The sequence below is a fragment of the Sebastes fasciatus genome, chromosome 16 (genome assembly GCF_043250625.1).
Source record: "Sebastes fasciatus isolate fSebFas1 chromosome 16, fSebFas1.pri, whole genome shotgun sequence".
Lineage (NCBI taxonomy): Eukaryota > Metazoa > Chordata > Actinopteri > Perciformes > Sebastidae > Sebastes > Sebastes fasciatus.
In genome coordinates, this window is record NC_133810.1 from 17,143,043 (window position 1) to 17,168,242 (window position 25,200).

At 41.3% G+C, this 25,200-nt stretch overlaps 1 protein-coding gene across 4 annotated transcripts; it reads right to left on the bottom strand.

The window, feature by feature from the left end:
* Positions 1 to 637: 637 nt before the first annotated feature.
* Positions 638 to 24,126, bottom strand: slc7a1a (solute carrier family 7 member 1a). 4 transcript variants are annotated; one of them, XM_074611134.1, is made up of 13 exons: positions 23,787 to 24,126; positions 14,016 to 14,302; positions 13,256 to 13,438; positions 12,724 to 12,882; positions 12,435 to 12,612; positions 12,104 to 12,237; positions 10,177 to 10,399; positions 7,411 to 7,547; positions 6,329 to 6,431; positions 5,564 to 5,769; positions 4,799 to 4,950; positions 4,562 to 4,670; positions 638 to 4,467 (listed from the first exon to the last, which is right to left on the bottom strand). In XM_074611134.1, the coding sequence occupies exons 2-13, from the start codon at positions 14,200 to 14,202 to the stop codon at positions 4,295 to 4,297; spliced, it is 1,944 nt and encodes a 647-aa protein (XP_074467235.1). In that variant the 5' UTR covers positions 14,203 to 14,302; positions 23,787 to 24,126; the 3' UTR covers positions 638 to 4,294. The 4 variants fall into 4 exon arrangements, with proteins under 4 accessions (XP_074467235.1, XP_074467237.1, XP_074467234.1 ...); XM_074611136.1 differs by lacking the exons at positions 7,411 to 7,547; positions 23,787 to 24,126 and adding exons at positions 9,105 to 9,244; positions 19,363 to 19,520; XM_074611133.1 differs by lacking the exon at positions 23,787 to 24,126 and adding an exon at positions 19,363 to 19,519.
* Between the last annotated feature and the right edge of the window lie 1,074 nt (positions 24,127 to 25,200).

Consider the following 25,200-nt stretch of genomic DNA (forward strand, 5'->3'; position numbering starts at 1 on the left):
ACCATAGATGTGGGTTATTAGGGGCCTACTACTATGTTGTAAAAGTGAAAGTGAAACTAAAAAGCAACACGTTCTAACATGTAAAACTGAATGAAAAATCACATTTTAAACACAAACAAAAAACAGGTTTAGGCAACAAAACTACAACTTATTTAGGTTTAGGCAAAAAAAAAACAGTTAGGTTTAGGCAATAAGACTACAACTTCTTTAAGTTTACGCAACCAAACTACAACTTCATTAGGTTTAGGCAAAAAAAAAAACACTTTGTTAAGTTTAGGGAAAAACATTGTGTTTTAGCTTAAAATAACTATGAACACAAAGACAACTACATATTCTTGGTTTCACACGGGAGGCAACCCAGTCTCCTGGGTGAAAGCCCTGTGTTTTGACTTCTGCTTCTGCTCCTGTCATAATTACTACGGTCGCTAAAGGGCACTGTCGCGGTATTTTATACCTTCTTTTGGTGATCTACCATGTGAATAGATAATAAAATCTACTACTGGGCGTAGTAGGCCCCTACTGACCACATCTGTGGTGCTTATAGCGACTGATAACGCCTATTTAATAACCTGACAACAGTCTAATCGGCTGATAAAATCATAAGTGGATTTCAAAATAAAACCCCACCCAAAGTCTGGATGTTGAAAAGCTTGATTTATTTACAGGAACATACACAGAGTTTAACAAAAAGAAGGACAAGGAGACAAGCAAAAACAATACAGGCATTCTTAACTGATAGGAACGAATGTCTGCTATTTAACCTACATGTCACATGACACTGGTGTTAAAGTTTAGTGTGGGATTTTTTTGTGAAGTTTTTGTTGCTTTCAGACCCTCATTCTCAGTATTCCTGGGTCAGGTCGGTCCTGATACTACCAGTAGATGGTGCCAAAGCAAAGAAATTCCCAATCCCAAAAATATATATAATATTTATATTATATAACAATAAATGACAATTTCTCTTTTTTTCTTTGTTAGGAACAGCCAGGCAGTTGTTTAACATTGTAAGATCTGGAAGCCATCACATGTAAATATAGGCTGCAGGTGCATACCTGAAAATATATACAACACCAGAATGCACTTTGATAAAAAGCCTTTTCTGGAGATTTCTCTCATCTCTCATCTCATGGTCTTCCTCAACGGATGGGGTATGGGACTTTGACCACTTTCTGGTCCATGTTGTTGGCATTAATACACTGACAGTTGAAGAAGGCTGTGAGATGCGATTGAAAGCTCCATAAAAAAGCTAATGAAGCCAGTGATGAATAACAAAATGAGAAACCGTTTGATGAGACCCAAACATACAGACTGTTTTTATGCTTTTTCAACATTTACACAGTTTTCAAACACACTGGAAGCCAACAACGACCACGGAAAAGGCAAGCAAAAAGAAAAGGGGAAAGTGAGAGAGATGAGATCACCGCAAAACGACATAAACACGAAGCAGCCGGTCATCAACACTGGTGATGGATTTGAAACATCAAAAGCCTTATTATGTGATGCGCATTATGTAAAGGGAAGGTCAGCATGGGTTTAAAGCAGCATCAAAGGAGAAAGAAGCTCCTTCTTTTATCTATTTATCCATGTGTATGGACATATAGTACTTCTTTTAGAAGTAAACACTGAGGTTTGGCATGACATGAAGAAAAAACAAGTACTAGATTTCGAAATACACATGAATCCCTTTGTATATTCAAAACTAACGAGGAGACTGTAAGTTAAAACATGGATCAGTTGAATTACTGTTATAATGTTGTTATACTGTGCAAAAGTACATTTCTTTGAAACATAGAAAATTATGGGAAATGGGATTTGACATGTGTTTTGACGATCTGTGAAATTGCACGTTTGTAATAAAATTATCAAAACAAAGAAGATATTGCTGAATTTCAGCATGATTGCTTCGTCAACAAGGTATATTAACGTGTTAAGTACACCAATAACTAAATCCCTTGGAAAAGTCAGTCATGCACGGTTGACAAAAGTGATGCTTGAATGTGACTTCACATTATTATTACACTATGACCCCAAATAACTTGTTTCTGCCACCGTCATGCCAATATCCCATATTGTAGTGTTACAACTGCACTGTTTTTGTTAATAAGGCATCAATGGTTATAACAAAAGAAGGTGAAGGCAGTGATTTTGCCAACCCTGAGGTTAAAGTGAGTTGCACTGATCATGTAAACACAATATAAGAAACACAATGTCGGACACAAATAGGGCAACATAACAAAAGCCCTTCTCCGATTTACAAATAATTTACTGCAAGAAATATAAACAATATCTTATATACACAATGTTGATTATAGACTATACTTATACTCACGCTTGTCGTAAAGGACTCCCGAAACCACAGTGAACGCACTTAAGGGTTAAAACCTAGTGAGAACATGATAGAACTATTGATGCATAGTCTGCATTTAAATGATGAATATTCATTAAAGGGGAACTCCACTATTATTACACACAACAGTCTGTTTACAGGTCTTGGGGAATACTACTGTGTACAAAGTTGTATAACTCTGATAAATTGCCTCACGTGATGTCACTTGAGTCAACGTCGGTTGGGTCTGATGAAGTTTGAAAATGAAATAAATCTGAGGGTGAAAAATAGAAGAAAGTTAGATAACCAGACCTCTTTAGCCCACTCCTCATCTTTGCTATACGCCAGCGGCTCAAGGCTACGTAAGCTACTAGCATAACACACCTGAATCTCCAACTGAACTGTCAGAGTTGCACTGTGGGTAATGTAGGCCAGGTTTTGACAAGGGAGAAGAATGCTCAGTCAGTGGCGTACTCTTTTTATGTTTGTGAAAAGAGAAAACGTATCTAAAAGCATTATATATTTTAATAACAAACAAAAAAAAATGCTGTAAATAAATGTACAAGTTTGGCGAAACTCTACGTGATCAAAGTTTTCATATTCTTTCACTTAATTGTAAATATTAACTTGAACACTCTGGAAATGACCGTGGGTAATAAAAAGACATTGAGAAACGTGAGAAAAGGCGTAAAATAAATTGAGAACAAATACATTCTTCCAAATTGAACATTTTTAAGAAAAAACAAAAGTCAGCCTGTATTATAATTTGAAAGGAGAAGCTAAATGTTACAAGCTACAGATGCAAAAAAAAAAAAAGACACAGCAGCCAGCACTGTGAAAGTCCACTATCATCTAATTTACTTACATTAACTGACATTCAGCATCTGTCAGTGTCTTCACCAGGATTCACAAACCAGATTCCATTCATTTACCAAGTAAATATCCCAAATAAGAGAGCATATTCTGTCATTATTCAAATCCGATATCAGCTAAACTATTACGAGTCACATGGTTTGAATTTAAAATGCTCCTTTAATCTCTGTATCTCACAGTGAGAAACTGTCCAACAGTTGTCGTTACAGTTTCTGCATGATAATTTGCAGCCAGAATGACTGCGTCTTGCTAAGACATACGCCTGCGTTAGAACCGTACTGTATAACCACAATATGATGCCAGGATTTCACTTTTGCAAGTAAAAACCCAGGACCTCAGATGGTATCAATAAAATCCTTCAGAGCTAAAATTGGACTCATGCTACAGCTCCCCGCTGGCCCACTTGTGCTGTTTGCACGGCCATTAGCCCGACCATCCTTTTCTGCTGGTCAACAGGGGTAATTATATCATTGACAAGTGTGTTGCAGTGTATTGTGCAAACTCTCATTGGTCAGGGGGGACCGTTAGAGCAGCATTTCAACATCACTTACATAAGAGTTGGCAGGTTCAAGAGAATGTAGCTAGGGTACCAATCTGTATTAAATAATGACCGTGTTATCTGATTTTTTTAATTATGGCGATATATACAGTAGTTATGTTTTCACAGAACAAAAAAATGCATTACTGTTGAACTTTTTTGGCACCCAGACGAAAGCTGTTACACATGTGCACACGGTCCTACTGCCAGCAATGTAACCCAGACTTCAACTCAACTCCCCTGAAACAGAGATGTTTCCCCAACGTGAGCCCTCCCCTCCTCACACAGTCTAGCGATAACCAGCCGCTGAAGCTCAGGGCCAAGCAAAAGGGGCAACAAGCTTATTACAAAATACTGAACTTCTGCTTTTGAGTATTAATCACCAGTTTTCTACCCAGCAGTCGAGAGGGAAAGTCACAGGGTTTGTGAATTTTAGGTCAAAGTTATTTATCATTACTTTCCCCTAAAAGTGAAAGAGTGCTGCCAGTGAGTACTCTTTACACAGACTGACTGGCGTCAGAGGAGGTCGAAATGTACGCGGTATGTTCTGACGCATCCTACAAATCTCCATCGTCGTCTTCCAGGAGGTCGATGCCGTTGTGCAGGAAGGCCTCCTTTTCCGGTGACTCCTCTGACTCACGCTTGTACGTCATCTCCGTCTCTGGAGTCGAGCGGGCCAGAGCTGCCTCGGCGCTGTTGTGGATGCCGTAGCAGAAGTAGATCACGAAACCTTAAAAAAAAGCAGTGATCAGTACAACTTCTGCAACTAGTGAGTCACCCTGGAAAGACAGTTATGATAATGAGAAATGGAGACAAGTACCTACCTAGAGCCATCCAGATAGAAAACCGTATCCAAGTGCCTCTGTCCAGCTGCATCATCAGGTACACATTGACGAACATGCTGATCACTGGAATGAAGGGTAGCAGTGGAACCTGAAGAGTCAAATATCATAGAGAGGAAACATGGTGGATTGAGGTTAGACATAGCGAAGTTGTAGTGTTGAAAAAGCTACTTTTTTTATCCATACTATCCTACACAGATTGAGTTTCTGGAATCAAACCTTGAAGGAAAGTTTAGTCTTGCTTTGAGGCTGTCTCCCAATGATAAAGGTGAGGAAGAGACACACCATGAAGATGACACTGAGGGCTACGATGTTCCACGCAGCCATGCCTCCCTGCACTGCCAGCACACTGAACACCAGGATCAATGTTCCTGCAGAAGTGCAAACGTTTTTATATCACTTCATGTATAATTCTGCACAAGTACCATTTAATCTAAAGGAACAGTGTGTAACGTTTCGGGGATCTATTAGCAGAAATGGAATATAATATTCATAACTATGTTTTCATTAGTGTGTAACCAGCTGAAACTAAGAATTATAGTGTTTTTTGTTCGCTTAGAATGAGCCCTTCATATCTACATAGGGAGAGGTCACTATGTTGCTCCGCCATGTTTCTACAGTAGCCCAGAAGAAACAAACCAAACACTGGCTCTAGAGAGAGCCTTTAGTGTTTCTACCACTGTAGTTCTCCAACACGCTTGTGAAACTGCGGTAACATGAGCCGCAGAGTGCAAAACTGTGGTACCGCCAGCCGCCGTCTGACTTCCATTTCTCCTACGGTTGCATTATCATGGTAAGGATTGTCTCTGGTTTTGCACTCGGTGGCTCACGCGACTGCAGTTTTGGAAAGAGAGGAGTGAGTGGAGGTGTACTCAGTCGGTTGCAATCTGCAACCACACCGCTAGATGTCACCAAATCCTACACACAGTATCTTTAACACCCAGGACTCACTAAAGATATTTTAATGAATCTCTGATTACCTACCCATGAGCGAGGTACAGATGTTGACAGCAAAGCCTGACAGCGTGGACGGCTCGGGGTTATCTGGGAACAGGAGGGTCTTGAAGCTGAACCTCTCCTCCACACCAGGCAGGATGCCCATACTGGGGACGCTGATGCCGTCGCTCATCTCCACCTCATCCTGGATATTGGCCATCTGATACACCACACTGGGGTGCTCGGGCTGGTACCTAATATCACATACACACACAAAGCTGTTTTACCATTGCAACTTTCCTCTGTATTCACATGATGAAGAAGAAGAAGAAACCTTTATTTGTCATAGTACATACAGGTACATACATGAAATTTGACCTCTGCATTTAACCCATCATAAGTATTTTTAGGAGCAGTGAGCTGCTGCAAGCGCCCGGGGTTTAGTGTCTCGCTCAAGGACACTTTGACATGCAGTCTGTAGGAGCGGGGGATTGAACCATAGACCTTGTGGTTAAAGGACGACCCACTCTACCCATGCCCCACATGACTGAAAATAGAAAGATCCCAGTGGTCCCGTGATAAGGAGCACATCTTGGGCACAATGACCCTGTTTATGAGTGATGTCAATCACACTGAAACGTCAGCTGCAGCCACATTTTTAGCAACAGCAGTTTAAGTCCTAATTTGTCTGGTAGTATTTAACAGAGTATTTCACATATGTGGCAGCTTCGAGCTGGACCGACTCCAACATAGAAATTACTCTTCTTCTCCGAACCAGTGTCCCAGGTTAAACTCTATGTCCCCCCCACTGACCTGAGCACCAGGACACAGGCGGCCACTAGCGTGTAGGCCAGCAGCGTCCCTATTGACATCAGGTCCACCAGGTCCTTCAGGTCAAACAGAAACGCCATGATAGCTTCAAAGAACAAGAAAATACAAAGAGAGAGAGAGAGTGGAAGATTAGAAGATGTGTTTGATCCTTAAGTGTGTAGGTCTTGTGTGGTAATTTTTTTTTTTGGCAGATGCTATTACCACCCAGGTGTTAGTTGCCAAAAATACTATTTGCACCCGGGACGGAACAGCCAATGTGGAAGAGACAAGCGCCCAGGTGTCCGTAGCCAACAATGCTATTTGCACCCTAGATACTGTATGTGTGTATATGTACTGTATGTATATTTTTCCTAAACTTAACCATGTAGTTTTGTTGCCTAAACCTAACCAAACTGTGACCGAAAATATTAATAATAACAAAAAAACAGAAAATAATAAGTCAACTAAGTGTAAAAACAGGCTTCTCATAGGACTCGAAAGCCAGTCTCCTGGGTCCAAGTCCTGACTTTAGCCCTTAAGCCCACCACAACCTACTCCCTGCACATACTGTATCGCTCTTTATATCACTACTACTATTACTACTACTAAATCTTTCTGGCAGAAAACCCTTCGGCTAGCTGATTATTGTTGAATCAAGTATCATATTCAACATGGCCGAGGCTAAATAGCCGACTAGCTGCTGTGTGACTATTCTCACTGGGTGCAAATAGACACTCTGTTAATAAAAGTTTAACTTCCTCTAATACAACACAACCCTTTCACATAAAAATGACAGCTGCAAAACATGTAGAGAAAACACATGTTTAAATGGTCACAGGTAGTGGTTTAAACCACTCTTGGTATCTTGGACTGCTATTTGCGCACATAAATAGCATCCAATAACAACTGCGGACAGTGAGGTCAAAGCGGATCATGCATGTTGTTCTCCTTTTTGCTTGCTCTTATCTTCAATTCTACTTTCACATCATCTCATACCTTCCTCCTCACTCTATACCTCCTCTATCCTCAATACAGGCCTCAGTTTTCCTCATTCATCCCTATTGTACATTTTCTAATCATCTTACCAGACATGACCCCGGCAGCCACGGTTGACGTTACGGGGGATTTCCTCTCACTGACGTGGGCCAAGACGGAGAAGAGCAGGCCATCCCGAGCCATGGCAAAGATGATACGGGGTAGAGGGAACATGGAACCCAACAAACTGGTGGAGGCGAGGGGAGGAAAACATCAGATTGGTAGACAGTTGTAGGTGTTGGGTTGAGGAACAAGGGGAAAGGGAGAATTGAAAGAGGTCAGCAGGGGAGGAAGGGGAGGAATCTGCAGAAGGAGACGAATACGGTTGGCGAGAGAGGAGTTGGGGCGGGAGAACGTGCAACGGGATGCTAGACTGGCTGCACTGTACAGCATGATGTTGGAGCAAGGACATTCTGATGCCAGCTTGCAAAACTTCTCATATGCTGTTACTCTGTTCTTTGTAGTAATCTTTGGTTACTTCAGCAATCAGTTTAGTTTGGAGTTATGTCTCCTTAAAGGGACTATTTGTAACTTTCAGAAATGCTTGTTAACAGCGACACCTGTGGCTGTTCAGTCAACGACAGTCAGCGTCGGGCTCGCGCTTGCTCGCTCTAAATACACATGAACGAGCATCGCTCAAAACAGTGAGGTGACACACGTCAGCTAAAACCACAATATCACTCTATATTTCACCTGCTTGGCAGTAATGTTAGCTGACCAGACGAAGGTCTCTCCATGAATCACTGCTGATCCTAGTGTTGGCTTTTCCTGCCTCAGCTGAAGCAGGAAGAGAAACGATATCGTCTCCCAACTGCTCCTGCAGGGAGACGCCGGCACCCAGTCAGAGACAATAACGTTACTCGCTGCGGAGCCCCGTCACTTCAGCAGTTATTTCTGCACAAACGTCCACTGTACATGTGAGCGCGCATGCATGTGTAGAGGTGGAGCGAGACTTATAGATTTATATGTGTAAATAGTTACAAACAGTCCCTTTAAGTTCATTAAAAAAAAAACTGACCCAAGTTAGAAAAATGACAAAGTATAACCTGGACTGCCTCAACCAACTACACCTGGCCATGATAGTTAGTGATGCTCTTTTCATGCTGTAGTGCTGATTTCTGGCAGGTTTCTTCAAAAACAGTTAAAATAGAATATTTATACCAAGCCCTGGCAGCACATCACCCCCACCCTCATCCACCTCCACTGGCTCCCGGTCAAGTCCCGCATCACCTACAAAATCCTCCTCCTCACCTACAAATCCCTCAACGCCCTGGCTCCTCAGTACCTATCTGACCTCCTCCACCCTTACACACAGCCCCGGAACCTTAGATCCTCAGGCACGGGTCAGCTCTCCGTCCCTCACACAAGAATGAGAACTTTTGGGGACAGAGCCTTCAGTGTGACAGCCCCCACACTTTGGAACTCTCTCCCCATAGAGCTCCGCAACGCACCATCTCTGGACACCTTCAAAAGACTCCTCAAAACCCACCTCTTCACCAAGGCCTATGGCCTCTAGCTACTGTTACATTTGTTGTATTTATTTATGTCTTTGTTAAGCGTCCTTGGGTTTCATGAAAGGCGCTATATAAATCCAAGATATTATTATTATTATTATTATTATAGAATATGCAATTCTAGCATTTCCAACCCCGGCGCAGCTCGGCGCAGCTCAGCCCAGCGGCGTGAAAAGAAGCCTCGGTGAACATGGATGCTGTTTTTTAAAACATGCGTGTTAGTGTCTCACCTGCCCCTATGCCGGAGGTGAGGGTTGCAGTTAGCGGGGTTTTGGTGCGGGGGCTGATCTCAGCCATGAACTTGAAAAGCAGCCCATCGTCGGCCATAGCCCAGATCACGCGGGGCATGGGGAACATAGCACCCAGCAGGCTACCAGGGGGGGGAAGACCAGGATATATAGTATCCACACTTAAACCCACCAGAATGCCATGAAACATACATGAACAGAGACACCAGCTCAAGGAACATCATACAGTACATTTACATAACATAATATACAGTAGTGACATGCAGGGACATGTTTAATACCAAAGCACACATCTGTTCACACCATTAAAATCAACCTTAAATATACTATGCATACATTTTAAATTAAGATGTATAGAACCCATAATTATCTATAATAAAAATCTATTATTTTATTATTTATCTATAAACTGCAGGACCGCTCCAACTCTGAGTTCTTTTAAATCAAAGCTTAAAACTTTCCTGTTTGCTGCTGCTGCCTTTTATTAAACCAGATAATGATCTTATACTGCACTAGAACTTTTACTCTCGTGTGTTATATTCTATTTTCTTCTATCCTAGCTTTTATTTTTAGCTTGTTTTTATTTTCTAATGTTTTGATGTTTTTATAACTGTTTTAATTATGTCTTAATGTTCTTTTGCACTTTGTTGCAATGTTCTTGAATGTTTATGTAAAGCACTTTGAATTGCCCTGTTGCTGCAATGTGCTATACAAATAAAGCTGCCTTGCTTTGCCTATAATAATTAGCAACCAAAGCAAAATAAAAGTATGTATGTACAATAACAACACCATTATAAAACCATTAAAAACTGATTATTGATAAAAATGCATCTTGTGGTGGTCTTTGATGACATGAGTTACATAATCACATACATACATACACTAAAAATACAAACACTGCTAAGAATATGTTGTAACATCAGTCAAGGGATCAAATGCCCTCTGAAGTTAAATATATATCCACATAGCGTGTCTGCATGTTTATCTGAGCGAGAGAGAACCAGATGCATTTAAAGCTAATAGCAGAACAGTGCAGGTGTGTGTAGCTGCTTACCTAGTAGACAGAGCACAGAGAGAGCCTACAGCTACGGCGTATTTGGCTCCTCCCCAGCCCACGTAGTTGAAAGCGACAGGCAGAGGGCTGTTGTTGTCCAGCAGGTAGTACGGCATCATGAGGGTGAGGGCGGCGGAGACGCCAAAGTACGCCACAAAGCAGATGAGCAGCGAGGATACGATGCCGATAGGGATGGCTCTCTGCGGGTTCTTCACCTCTTCACCTAGACAGCACAGAAAAGGAACAGACACAGTTAAACGGAGCAAAAAAAGTACAACTTATTTATTATTTATTACTTCAACAGATCACTTCATTTATTCTTGTATTTTTTATTTTTATTTTCTTTCTATTGATTTTTAGAGATACAAAATGAACAGAAACTACATTAACAAAATAGACACCACGTGAACACAAAGACCTTTTATGCATGAAAATGATAATAAAAATAAATAAATGAATAAATAAATAAAAAGAAAGAATAATAAAAAATAAAAATACATAAATACATAAAAATTATAATAAGAACAATAAATAAATAAATACAAAATTGGATCAATATATAGTATACATAGCATAGACAATTGGGAATTAATGATTACACTAGAATGTTTCTAATGTTTCCATTTTGTCCAGTTCTCAATAAATGTATCCTTCTGGCTTCTCAAGTTAAAAGTCATTCTGTGAATTTCTTTTTAAAAAGGAAAAAAGTCCTGCCTATTGGAATTTCAAGACACAAATCTGCATGATACTGCTCAATAACATGGGCCAGTGCTACAAATATGTGGAAGACGATACAGAAGGTGTATCGTCTTCACAAACATAAAGATTGTAGGACCATTTACTACATTTAATTTTGGATCACTTTTACGGTCTTAAATAGTAATTTGTGCTTATTACATCAGCTCAACATCCTCCTATTTAGCTTGAGCACATTGTAAACACCATTCACTCTTTAATTGGCAGAATTCCAGTAAATGTGGAAAACTGGGTAAACAGATGTATTGAGGGAACATTTTGAAAACAAACTGAACAAGGAGCTTATTTTCCCCACGCACCCACAAGACTGAAACACCCAACCATTTAGCTGCAGGCGATTATGCAACAGAGCTCCTCGGGGCGAACACTCGCGTCTTGTTCTGCAGTGAAACAACTTCGCGATGATGGAGTGTATGCGTATAACACTGTCTGGATCCTCTCCTACACGGCTGGACATGACAGCTACCCACCAGCTCGGGTTATTAGAAGGTCGGGGGGTCATATGCATAACAGTGGTACCAGTTGTGTGGATGTATCGGTGCCTATGGTTACATATGTGTGGAGGGGGGAAGGGATGATGGCTCCGTGCCAACTTAACCCTAGAATACACACACATGATATAATGCTTCGGGGCTGGCTGAGAGTGTGTGGGACAGACATGCCCCCGCACGCCAAACTCAAGCAATCACTCAGGGTCGACCTCACGCTAGCCAATTAGAACTCAGGAAGAAGAGGGGTGGGAAATACCAGGGGGGCCAGAGAGCAGGCAAACTGGAAGAAACTCCCTTTTTTTTTTTACAAATCCACAGGCCTTGAACCGGTTAAACAGAACGACATGCATGAAGACGCACACCCATTCACAGGTGTAAATCTGCACAGCGTTAAATAACACAAGGAACATCTTCTCCCCAAACCTCATATCAACCTGCGTCACAGTGCGCTGCATTCCACCAGGAGCAAAATTGGGGCCAAACAGACTCAACTGTATCTTTTCCCTCTGCCTTGCCCCTCTTACGTAACACTCCTGGATGTTTAGACAAGCTTAAGATTGAAATGGCCCCAACTCTATATTCGGTTACAACAACCCCTCCTCAAAACACACCCATGAGGCAGTAGAAAGAGACACGAGGAGTGGAACAAGAGGAGAAAGGGAGTGTTTTCTGGCACTGACCTGTGGTGGCGATGCAGTCAAATCCGACGAAGGCGTAGAAGCAGGTAGCAGCTCCCGACAGGACGCCTGTGAAACCAAACGGCATGAAGCCGCCCTTTCCTAAACTCTCTCTGGTTGGAAGGATGTCTGTAAGACTGAACAGGGGAGAAAAGAGGGATTCAAATCAGCAAAAAATTTGATGACCCAAATTTCAAAGTATTGAGGTCTGTGGATTATCTAGAGTAACTGGGACCCACTACGCTAAAAAATGTAGTATCAAATACAACATAGGATCCTTCACAGAACATTTTTGATATGTGAAAGAAGTGAGTGTGTGTGTCCATGTTCTTACTTGAGGCTGGAGTTATTGCTATTATTGGCATGTAGGATCTCCTCAGGGTCCAGCTGCCAGTTCTTCAATGTACCTTTGACCAGGCCGGAGACCACCATGAACAACAAGACTAGGATGTTGATGCACGTGAAAACCTTGTTCACCATCGCCGACTCTTTGACCCCAAAAGTCAGCAGACCTTAGAAAGACATGGACAAGAAAAAAGACTGGACTGGAGAAGCAATAAATTACATTTTTGTGCTCAAATTTGTGAGAGAGGAGAAGTTTTCCTACAAAGAAGTTTTCCTACCTGTGAGTGTGATTATGATGAGGACAGCAAACATGTCAGGGTACTGCGCCAATATACCCGGTGCATTCATGGACATGTACTCTCTGCAGAACTGCTCTATGCGTTTGCCTATCAATTCGTCGAAGGTGGCGCTCCATGCTCGGGCCACGCTGGAGGTACCTGAGACGGAGAAAGACCAGTTGAGGTGGATTTTGTGGGTGTCTGTGCTTTTTGTTGTCTTGTTGTAGGGGTGTAAGAAAATATAACAAATATAGAGTATATTGTGTTTTGTCATACTGTATAGATTTTTAATTAATAATTTAGATTAACTCAGTCAATACTTTATTTTCACTCCATATTCTTTATATGACAGCTTTCCTAAAATTTGATTTTAATAAGTCACAATATATCGCCTTGCTTACAGTATCGCAATATATCACAATATATTGAATCGTAACCTCTGTATCATGATAGGTATCATAACACCAGATTCTGCATGTGAACACAAACAACAAAAAGGAAGCAACGTAGTAGTGGATGCAGAGTTGTTTACCAATGATATAGGAGAGGATGAGGTTCCATCCGGTGATGAAGGCCCACAGTTCCCCTACAGTCACATAGGAGTAAAGATAAGCTGAGCCGGTTTTGGGAACACGGGCTCCAAACTCAGCATAGCACAGACCGGCCAACACCGAGGCTGAGGCTGCTATAAGGAAAGACAGCACAATAGCAGGACCTGCAGGGGGGGGACAAAGAATATCATATGATTACTTTAAAGGTCCCATATTGTAAAAAGTAAGATGTTCATGTCTTTTATATCATAAAGCAGGTTTAAGTGCTTTATAAATACTGTGAAAGTATCGAAGCGCTCAATATACAGAGAAATACACAAAGCACGTATTCAGAAATTGAGCGTTTCAAACAAGCCGTTAAGATTTCTGTCCATTTGTGATGTCACAAATATAAAATATATAGATCATTACACGGTTTTAAACATAAGCATTCTAAATGTGTCCCAGTTTATGACATCAGCTAACGGAAAGTAAACATGGACCCAAACTGTTGCCAGGCAACGCAATTCTGTTGCAATTCCGTTGAAATGCACTAAAACGGAGCATTTCAGAAAGAGGGTGAATACAGGTATATTCAGGCAGACAGAATGAGGAAAATAACATGTTTTTTTTAACATTACAGCATGTAAATATGTTCTAGTAGAAACACAAAATAAAAGTATGAACCTGAAAATGAGCCCGATATGGGACCTTTAAGATTTGTCTCACAAGACATCTTTTAATCATTTGCAGTAAATGTACCTGAATTCTCTCGCGCAACAGCGCCGGCTAGCACGTAGACACCAGCGCCCAGCGTGCTGCCCACACCCAGGGCCACCAGGTCGAAAGTGTTGAGGCATCGACACAGATGGGAGTCCTCCGTGTTACAGTCCACCACCTTCACCCTCAGCAACTGTTTCCCGAAACGCAGGAGCTTCTGCAGCGCCATGGGTCACCGTCTGACCTCAGGGAGGGGAGGGGAGGTGGGAGGGAGAAGGTCGACCGGGGTTCAGAGGTCACAGAGGGGAGGGGGAGAGGTCACACAAACCCTAATGGGAGAGAGAAGAGGAGGGACAGTGGTTTAAAGTTCCTTGAGACACTTGAGGTTGACTCGAGTGCTTTAAAACAAACGCAGAACTTTCTCAGTCTGTCAATAAACACCGGTCGCACAGCGGTCAAGTGTGTGTTAAGGGGGATGACAAACTTCCCAAACTTGTTGTAAGTAGAACATGTTTCCTGGGATGTTACATAACGCAACCCAAATCCACAATGTGTGGCTGCTACTAGCCAAAAAAAGCAGAAGCCTATAGGGATTATCCATCTTATTGCTGGATACGTTGCTGACATGTGTTACATAACTCACAGGAGAGGAGGCAAAGCCCTTGAACAGACTGTTCAACACAAAGAGAATCACAACTCATGTCAGAAAACACTTTCTCTAAACGTGCCGTGGAGGCTCATCACATTGCAAAACTACTAAACTGTTACTGTTTTACCTCTGCTTTGGGTCATACAGTACAAACAAGGACAATCCACTATTGAGCAGCCAACGCACTACCCTCTGGAGGCAAAACGCAGCTGTAACTTCTTTCCTAAGTGCTAAGTGCTGAGAAGATACTCTGGGACAGGAGTCGGTCCAACATGTCATGCACATTCCCCGGTGCTGAGCTCACAAACTAAAAGGTAATACTTGATATGTGGAAGGAGAAAAAAAAAACGGACGGTAGACGGAGGAATGGAAAGGGGGAAAAAAAGAGGGGAGGAGGTATAAACAATGTCCAGCAGCTATGTATGTCTGGCAGACGTCCAGTGCTATGTCCCACAGACGGGAGTCATGCAGCAGCATAACACCGTGACCAATTTTGAAATAATGGCACCTCTCCACATGAGGACACAAACCCAGAAAGGTCATGTGGACAGTGCAACAGTCGTGTCACACCTCATGGAAACTTCCACATACGGGTAAGCTAAGGTGACGACCTTGTGGCCTTTTTTTTTTCTTTCCACAAAACAACCTGGCCTATTAGATCACATATGAAAAAAAGAGTTTTGTAATAATGTCCAATGGATATACTCGTATACAAACAAAGCTTAACATATGTAGTGGAGCGGATAGTGGAAAAATCGTGCAAATAGTGATACAAGCACCAAATTTGGCATGATGATTCCCGAGGGGTCACTTAGCAAATATAAACGATCGGCCACTTGAAAATCCAAGACGGCGGCCATTTTTCAAGATGGCCGCCAAATTGACCTGCCGTTAATGGTTTCTCTCATAGAAATTCATCTACTTGGTCAATTTGAGTGATCTTGGTGTCAAATTATGTGTTTTCTAGCATGCTGGATCTTATTTTGATAGTTTTAATAATTTTGAACTGCAATATGGCGGACATTTTTAAGATGGCTGTCAAATTTACTCGCAGAGAATGTTTTTCTTAAAGAAATGCATGTACTTGGTCAACTTGAATGATTGTGATGTAGAATTATATGTTTTCTGGTATGCTATCTAATTTTACAGCTTTAACATCTTCCGATACGTTTTTTTTTTACTTTTGGCTGTCCGGTGAGTCTTTGCTTTGTGGTGTTTGCAAGGCTCAATTGGCTTGTAGGTCTACTGTTGTAGATATCAATAGCTGCTGTTGCCATAGGTGTAGGGGCTTAGTGGTAGAGGTAGCACCTTTGTTTCAGAAGTCAGCCACATCCTCCAGGATGGACTACTCGCACTGGTTCACACTACTTGCCCAACTCTCATCTATGGCTCCATGAAGTTGCCAGTGCACGGCAATGACCACACCTCGGACACCATGTTGGCTCATGGGCTGAACTAGGTGAGGGTAAAACACAGAGAGTCTCTGTGTGATGGAGTATTTCTAGCTCCAAATTTCAAAGTGCATAGAGTCAACGAACCAGCCATCTTTATCCATGAGGTTCCCACACCAACATATCTATCAGTTGCCTCTTTCTGGTCTTGGAAAACACAGACAGGCCAACATACATAGCAAAAGGTGTCTTCCTGTCCTTGGATTGCCTGTGGACCTGCGATCCTTCCCTGTATTTGGCAAAACAGCTCTACTGTAACAGTTGCAAGGTCAGATTTTGATGTGCCATTTTGGAGTTGTGACTTGATATCAGCCCCATGTTCAATCATACATACAAACTGAAGCAGTGATGGTGGGACGGTATCTTCAAGGTACCCATCATGAGACGTGCTGTTGAATTCTGATTTATGCTGAAACATGTCACGACGTATCATCTGAGCAGCCTTTGCCAGGTGGACTGCTTCTCTATATTTGCTTCCTTCTTCTGGGACAGCTCTTCTTTCTTCTGCAGCTGTTGGGCATTCAGATAGGCTCGTTCTCGTTTGTACAGAGCAGCCAAGCAAGCAGGCTGACATCTCCAGCACTCAGATTGGGAAGGAGCTTTCCATCACTGAACGGGCACTTGCTTGCATGGGATACAGCTAGGTTCATGCATTATTTTACGCAATCTGTACACTATCTGGATAACTGAAACCCCATTATCCTTGGCTCGGCTCTCCCGCGCTTGCACATCCTGTCGATTCAGGTTTTGCTGCCTTAAACTGATCAGGGGTTGGTAGTAAGCTGCATTTTGGACACTAAGTATAATGCTGAATCCTACTTAGCTGACGTTAAACCCCATTCTGAGTTACACAGCAGCGATTGTCACCAGTGTGCCCTGGTAGTGCCCGACAATCACTCCTTTACAGTTCTTTGCTGTTTTTCCAATTCTGGCAGTTGGGTTGGAACCTCATGGATAAAGATGGCTGGTTCGTTGACTCTATGCACTTTGACATTTAGAGCTAGACATACTCCATCACAGAGATACTCTCTGTGTGCTACCCTCACCTAGTTCAGCCCGTGAGCCAACATGGTGTCCCTGGGTGTGGTCATTGCCGTGCACTAGCAACTTCATGGAGCCACAGGTGAGAGTTGGGCAAGTAGTGAGGACCAGTGCCAGTAGTCCATCCTGGAGGATGTGGCTGACTTCTGAAACAAAGGTACTACCCCTACCACTAAGCCCCTACACCTATGGCAACAGCAGCTATTGATATCTACAACAGTAGACCTACAAGCCAATTGAGCCTTGCAAACACCACAAAGCAAAGACTCACCGGACAGCCAAAAGTAAAAAAAAAACGTATCGGAAGATGTTAAAGCTGTAAAATTAGATAGCATACCAGAAAACATATAATTCTACATCACAATCATTCAAGTTGACCAAGTACATGCATTTCTTTAAGAAAAACATTCTCTGCGAGTAAATTTGACAGCCATCTTAAAAATGTCCGCCATATTGCAGTTCAAAATTATTAAAACTATCAAAATAAGATCCAGCATGCTAGAAAACACATAATTTGACACCAAGATCACTCAAATTGACCAAGTAGATGAATTTCTATGAGAGAAACCATTAACGGCAGGTCAATTTGGCGGCCATCTTGAAAAATGGCCGCCGTCTTGGATTTTCAAGTGGCCGATCGTTTATATTTGCTAAGTGACCCCTCGGGAATCATCATGCCAAATTTGGTGCTTGTATCACTATTTGCACGATTTGACTGAAAAATGGATGTTAGCCGCTCCACTAATGCAGCGGGGAGAAGTTCACTGTTGGTTTTCCTAGAATGCCGTCAATTACAACACAACACCTACACAAATATTGTTTTCCTCCAATAATGCACGCTTATATGCACAGCTGTCTCAACACTGAATCCAAAATATTGCCTCATATTGATTGATTGATTAATCAACAAAAAAGTTAATACATTTGCTTTGTTTTAAGGAAAAATGGCTAAATTTGCAGCTTGTCAAGTGAGAATATTTTCTGTTTTTCTTTTCTTATGATTTTGGACTGTTGGTCGGACAAAACAACACATTTGAAGATGTCACATTGGGCTTTGGGAAACTGTGATGGGCACATTTATAGAGCAAAAAAATGCATTGAGAAAATAATCAACATATTAATTGATCATCGTTAGTTGCAGCCCTATTCTCATACACATCTCATATATGAATATACATTTTTTTGTTGTGTTTTGTTACATACAGTATATGGTTTATTGTACTGACATGAGAGATTTTACAGTCCGGTACCTGCAAGGAATTGTTGGATGAACAGTATGAGATGCCTCAATTTCTCCTGAATGAAGAGTTAGGGCTGAAATTGCAATTTTAATATAATTTGTGATATTAGAGGGATGATAATGTTTGCATTATTATTCATTATTCATTCATTATTCTCATTTTCATTGAAAAATATATCAAAACAATTATGGAGTGATTTTTGCGGGTATCTGTACCAAACAAAGAAGTTCTGTAGAATATGATGTGTATGCCGGGACATCTCTGCAGCAACACAATATTTAATTTAAAATGGTATGTTGACACATATTTCACCTTTAACAAATATTATACCTCCTGCGATTTGAAAATTGCAGTAGGCCATAATGCAATTTCGATTAAAATTACGATTAATTGTGCAGCCTTAGTTTGCATTGCATTTACTCACTATACAACTAGTACTTCTCACATATTCAGTAAATGTAATTGCATGCTTAAGAAGTGCAAACACAGCAAATTAAGAGTAAATCTGGATAAAAGTCTGTTTCATTCAAAATAACGAATGAAAACAGCTGTTGCACAAATAACAAACCGTGAAATTGCTGCACCAAACCAGCAGCCGTAAGACCGCTGAGCCCGTGCTTACAGTATATTATTATTCCACCAGGATAAAGCAGTAGCTGATGATTACGGCGGCCCATGTGCCACATTACTGTAAAACCCGGAAGGTCATTAACAAAAGCTTAGAATGATTATTCAAATATTCAGGGAGTAATCATAAAGCACTCCCAGGAACGAACACACATGCATGCACATGCATGCACACAAAATAGCCTATATGAACCACATGACCCGTCGCTGACCTGGGTACACAGTTCAGCACAATCAGACCAAATGATGAAAGAAATTACAACCTTATAAGTTTGAAATAATGAAATACACATACAACATCAATGCTGCAGATCAATGTCAAAACACCAATAATAATCGAATCCAGAATGGCAGAATGAGGAAACACATGAAGTACTTACTTGAAACCACCTACAGATACGCTTCACCTGTTGATCTGAGCGGAAAGTTTGAAAGCACGGTGGTGTCAGATAGAGGGATTAAACGACGCATTTGTTTCACTATTCTTAAAGCTGCTGGTGAAGACTGCAGCGCGTCCGACGGCAGACGTTCTGAAATAGAATCTGGAGGAATCACATGGCGTGGCTATTCCAAGCTGCACACACACGCGCATGCATGCATGTACACATAAGCACTGTCAAAATGTAGCAGTAGCTGGCTGACCGTGAAAACCTTTAATAAATGTCATTTTACAGTAGTAACTGGATGCCTGTAAGCTCTTATATAATTGCAGAGTTGTTGCAGCTGCATGGATGTAAACAGTCACAGTAACACAGTTTATCTACAAAAAGCGTGTCAGTCACGCATCATTCATACACGCATGCTTTGTTTGAATTCAATGTCATAAAATGATTATTTGTAATACCACAGGAATAAATAGCAAAGGTTCAAAAGTTCAGGGATTAAAGTTACAATAGCCTTGCAAAATTCAGGCTTTAGAAAGATTTTTATCTCAGTGTACACACACGTATACCTGACCCATTGTCAGTTTAAAAGTGTTTTGGCAGAGAGTTAGTAAAGTATATGTGCAGAAAGCAGAGGCACTGCCCATGGAGGGAGTGGATGAACAGGACAGGGGGTGTGATCCTTTAGACCAATGAAAGTAAACCATAAATATGACACTGCTTGACATTTAGGCAGGCTAGGACTCCTTTTCAATGCTACCCACAAAATAACTGGATTTATACAGCAGTAATTTGATCTCCTAAAAGCAGAATAAATAGCAGGAATATAGTCCACCTGTAAGTCACTCTGCACTCTGTGGAAGCTCCGTCTCCCTCATTAAATTGCATTATGTTGGAGGAATTAAAAAAGTATGTTCTTCTATGTTTTGTCCACTGTGTTGGTCTGTTTCAGGGTCATCAAGTTCAGCTATAAGCAACTGCTCACTCTCTCACTATAGGCAGCCAGCTAACTGAGTGGAATTGGTGGGTTCACTGAGGAGAAAGAACGGTATGCAACAGCAACAGAATGTTGACATGTCACATATGTTCCCATCCAATGCACCATGACGCATCACTCCCGGCGTTGTCTTCATTGCCCAGCTAACTTGCACAGATTTGATCATTTGGTCTGCAGTGGCTTGCGCATGTAAACAAAGTGATGCTGTTTGTTTGACCGACCGACCGACCGACCGACCGACCGCGTGCCCCGCTCGCTGGGTAACCTTGAACTTGGTGTGTGTTTGGATTACAACTACGTGTGTCAGTCGGTCAGGAGCAGGCAAAGTCACAGGCAGCCAAGTTTGGACAGTAAAAAAAATGACTCATAGTCACACTTCTAGTGCAACTAATAACTTGTGTATGACAAAGTGCCGTCCATGTGTTTGAGCACACAACAATCCTACTATCATCCTCTTCCCAGGCGCAGACCAGAGAAATAATCACATATTTTAGAAAACAAAAGATTGACCCTTTACTTCCATTCAGTTCTACTACAGAGATAGTTTAACAATGATGGTAAAACACCAAAGGCTCTTTACTTTTTATGCAAACAACGTAGGGACCTACAAGTGCATAAAAGAAAGTAAAATTTGGACTCCCTGGAGTCTCTTTGCTGGTTATTTGCTGATAATATTGGCAGTCTAACAGTCAGCAATAGCTGAAGATCTGAGAAATACGAGATATTCAGAAGAAAATGCATCATTCGGAATATTTTAGTTATCCAGTTTTTAAGTTTTTAGCCTATTATAAATTCACATATTATTTAAAAGTTTAAACAAAAGATTTAAAAACACTTTTTCCTTCCATATCTGACTCCCCTGAGAGAATATTTACATTTTTGTTGCAGTAAAATAGCACTATGAACAGAAATATAATTGTGTATTTCATATCATATTTGTATACATTTGTATTCAGATATTGTCTATATATATTAAGAATACAGTGCAATTAAAAAGCTGCTACGGGGTATCACTGCCCGTTGAATACAAAGTTCACTCTCAGAATCTCAATCTGTTTCTATTCCAGCAGCAAATCACTTCCGTAAGCATGAGCACACATTGTTTCTGTGTATTACTACTACCCAACATCATAATAACCACCTGATCCATGTTTTGTACACATGGCAATCTATTTACTGCAGCTACAGTTGCTTATATTTTGCACACCGCTTTGGCAAGTCAACGTCAAAAAACATCAACTTGTTTCACCTTAACTGTGAGTGTCAACAAAAAGTCACAGACAGAGAAATACAAGTTATGCTGGTATATACAGGAAGCCAAACATGTAACCTGGGGGGGGGGGGGGCAAAGAGGAAACGTGAAGCCCTAGCATCTCCAGAATCTCAGTGAACCTGGAAAGCTTCCACACCCACCCTCCAGTGCATTTATACATACAGGCTACATACAGCCCTGCAGTCAGCAAAACTTGCTCGCTAGTGACCTGCTTTCAGACCAGCTAAAGTTAGAACCCGCTGGAGCAAGTCGTGCCATCAAAGATCTAAAAGGTCAACTCTTGTTACTGAGTCATTCTTAAAATATATTTAGTTTAATTATTTGTCTCTTTTTTGTCACACTTTCTTCGGATTCTGCTTTTACCTAACAATGTTAATGGGTTGTTACTTACACGTGTTTCAGCTGCTTTTTTTAAATGCCAAACTCTGGTGAGGATCCATGAGGCTGAGGCAGGTTGAGTCATACCTCCATCAAACTGGAGCGCTGTATAGGCTTTATAACACTAACATTATTTACACTGTTCTTGTATGATTTACTGAACTACACTAGATTTGACCTTTACACTTTTATTATCCCTGAGGAGGACAGTAACAAAGTGTATTGACTCAGGTTACAGTGCATCAATAATTTCATCTTCAATGGATGATTTTCTTAAAAATGTTAAGTCACAGCGTAATTACTTTTCCTCTATGACACTTTTACTTTCCACCACTGACCTGCAACCTGCGGCTCTGGAGCCACATGTGGCTCTTTAGCCCCTCTCAAGTGGCTCCCTGTGGATTTTTAAAAATGGAAATGAATGACTGTTTTTTTGTTTACATTTTCATTTGTATTTATCATTGTTGTAGGTCTATGGTACGACGGAGTATTAGGGCCACATTGAGGGAAAAAAATTAATCTGAGACTTCGAGAATAAAGTCATAATATTACGAGAATAAAGTCAAAGGTTTACGAGAAAAAAAGTTGTAATATTATGAGAATAAAGTCATAATATTATAAAGAAGTAATTTTACGTGTTATTTTCTTTTTTTTCTCGTAAAGTTATGACTTTATTCTCGTAATATTACAACTTTTTTCTCGTAAAGTTATGACTTTATCCTCGTAATATTACGACTTTTTTTTCTCGTTAAGTTATGACTTAATTCTCGTAATATTACTTTTTTTCTCGTTAAATTATGACTTTTTTCTCTTAATATTACCACTTTTTTTCTCGTTAAGTTATGACTTCATTCTCTTAATATGACTTTTTCTCTCGTTAAGTTATGACTTTATTCTGGAAATCTCAGATGTTTTTTCCCTCAATGTGGCCCTAATACTCTGTAGTAAATTTACACTTTGGCCCTCACTGCATTAGACTTATATACTATATACTTATACTATAAACTGTGTTACCTTCATCACAATGCTCAAATGTTTTGTGGCTCCAGACAAATTTCTTCTTCTTTTTTTTTGCCTAAAATGGCTCTTTTGATAGTAAAGGTTGCTGACCCCTGGTCTACTGTGACTTTGTGTGGCCACTTGCTGCTTTCACTCCACTTACTATACATTCACCACCATCTTGTCATCAAGTTGACCATCAAACCTGTCATACCTGGTCTCAGACCAGTTTTGAGTCCAGTTGCATCCGTACTCCCAAATCCCACAGCCTTCCTACCACCTTCCCTCACATGCATCACCAGCCCTTTTTAAGACTGATGGCTACCCTGCAGCTCCTGACATAGTCAAAGCCTTAACACACACCCCAGGGATCACTTCTCTCTCACATTACATGATCATTGGTTACACACATTTCACTCTTTATTAGCCCCTAAACGTAGAATCATCCCTCTCCAGTGTTTAGCCACGAGGATGCAAGATGCATTAAAAGGAAATTATGCAACTCAAGTTGTAGTATTTCTTCCCATTCACATGGAGCATGCTGCAGGAAACAGTAGCACTTTCTGGAGCAGTTAAAATGGGGTCTGACTGAAAGCGAGCATGTGGTTTTACAGCATGGGTGCGCTCAACTTTACGCACGGAAATGAGTTCTCCTACTGAGTGTCCATCACCTGAATATCACCCAGCTTGGTGCACAGTTACTAGAAAGTTAGTAATGACACACTGCTTTACTATTTGCATGCAGCTACGGAGCATAACAGAGGAGTTCTTTACCTTGCAGACACCGCGGGAGCGCATGGAGCACTGATCCAAGATAGGGATTTCCTGCAGGACTAAAAAATTGGAAATTGTAGAGAGCAAAAGTGCGTGTAAACACGGTGGTCGGCAAAGTTTTATGTGTCTCTTTTACAGGTGGGAAGGGGGGAATTTAAGGTTTCGGGTTGCTCTGTTCAGATGGAGGAGGGGATACAGAGGACAACAGCCACGCCTGCTCTTTACCATTAGAGTTAAGCAGTAGCCATTAGACTGCATTAGTGACACACTGACACAAGTGGCTGAAATTAACAAATAATTATCATGAGAGAGGCAAACACAAATTTAAAGTCACATCTGCTCTATTGGAGCTCACTTTCTAGTCTATAAGAAACTGTAGGGGAGAGTGGGGTAAGATGAGCCAATTTTTACTTATGCTGTCCTCGAGGTTAGGAAAAATGAGACAGAAGCAGAATGAAAACTTGAACCTTAAATTCAGGATCTCTCCTATCAAATGAAATGATCAGCATGCATCCATCACAAAGCTGTCTGGAAAAAATGACCTTCCCAAAAAAAGTGCTCCTGTGGCTCAACTTGCCCCAGGTAAGGGGTAAGTTGATCCGAGTCAGTGGGTAAGTTGAGCCATCGTGGGGTAAACTGAACATCTGAGTTTTTAAGTTTAAACCTCAGCATAAGTGTGTTAACAAACAGTTTCACAGTTATGAACTTGTGAGAACAAACCACCTGTGAGTTTCAAGACCATTGAACAATCAAAATATCATTCAATATTCGACAATATTCCAGTCGTCAAGGTTGCAGTGAAATATGAACTGTTGCTCCCTCCTTGCAGTTCCTCCAGCCTTTTGAGGTTGAGGTAGCTCCTTCAGCACATCACTCAGTGGAAAAGATGCCTCATCCTTTTCCTTGAATACAAAGGTGGGCTTCTCACGTCAAGTGTTCCCCCGGATTCTTCTGAGAAATCTTGCACTTATCGTTGCCCTCCAGGCTCTCAACCAAGCCAATGTAATGGTAGCTTCTGCCTTTGGATACAAAGTTTACTATGACAGTCACCAACTGACAGATCTGAGATGTCTGATTCACTTCTCTCATCATTAGAACTCTCATGCTCAGAAGTGTCATCAAATGGGATGGCATCACACTCTCCTCAGAACTGCTGTACGCTGTGATTTTCGTCTTGGTCTTTGGTTTGACCTAGGCCTACCTGCTAAACCCTGCTCTTTCCAGTTGTTGGGGACAGGAAGGTTGTTCTTTCTGCCAATTCCAATGCCAGTTCACAGCATTTCTTTGGAGTAAGGCCGTGGAACTGTTCAGCCAGCTTCTTGATATGGTCTGCAAGCTCCTTCTCTACCTCCTCTGTGAGGACCCTCTTTGCCTCTGCTGTTCCACTATAACCAACTGTTTTAACTTCCTTTAT

What these genes read in the sequence shown, in the direction of transcription:
- slc7a1a (XM_074611136.1), bottom strand. Translation starts at nt 14,202, where the DNA reads ATGGCGCTGCAGAAGCTCCTGCGTTTCGGGAAACAGTTGCTGAGGGTG. An exon ending in CATCCTCTCCTATATCATTG is followed by an intron (nt 12,883 to 13,255) that starts GTAAACAACTCT and finishes TCTCCGTCTCAG; the next exon opens with GTACCTCCAGCGTGGCCCGA. An exon ending in CTCTGTGCTCTGTCTACTAG is followed by an intron (nt 9,245 to 10,176) that starts GTAAGCAGCTAC and finishes CCCCCCTGGTAG; the next exon opens with CCTGCTGGGTGCTATGTTCC.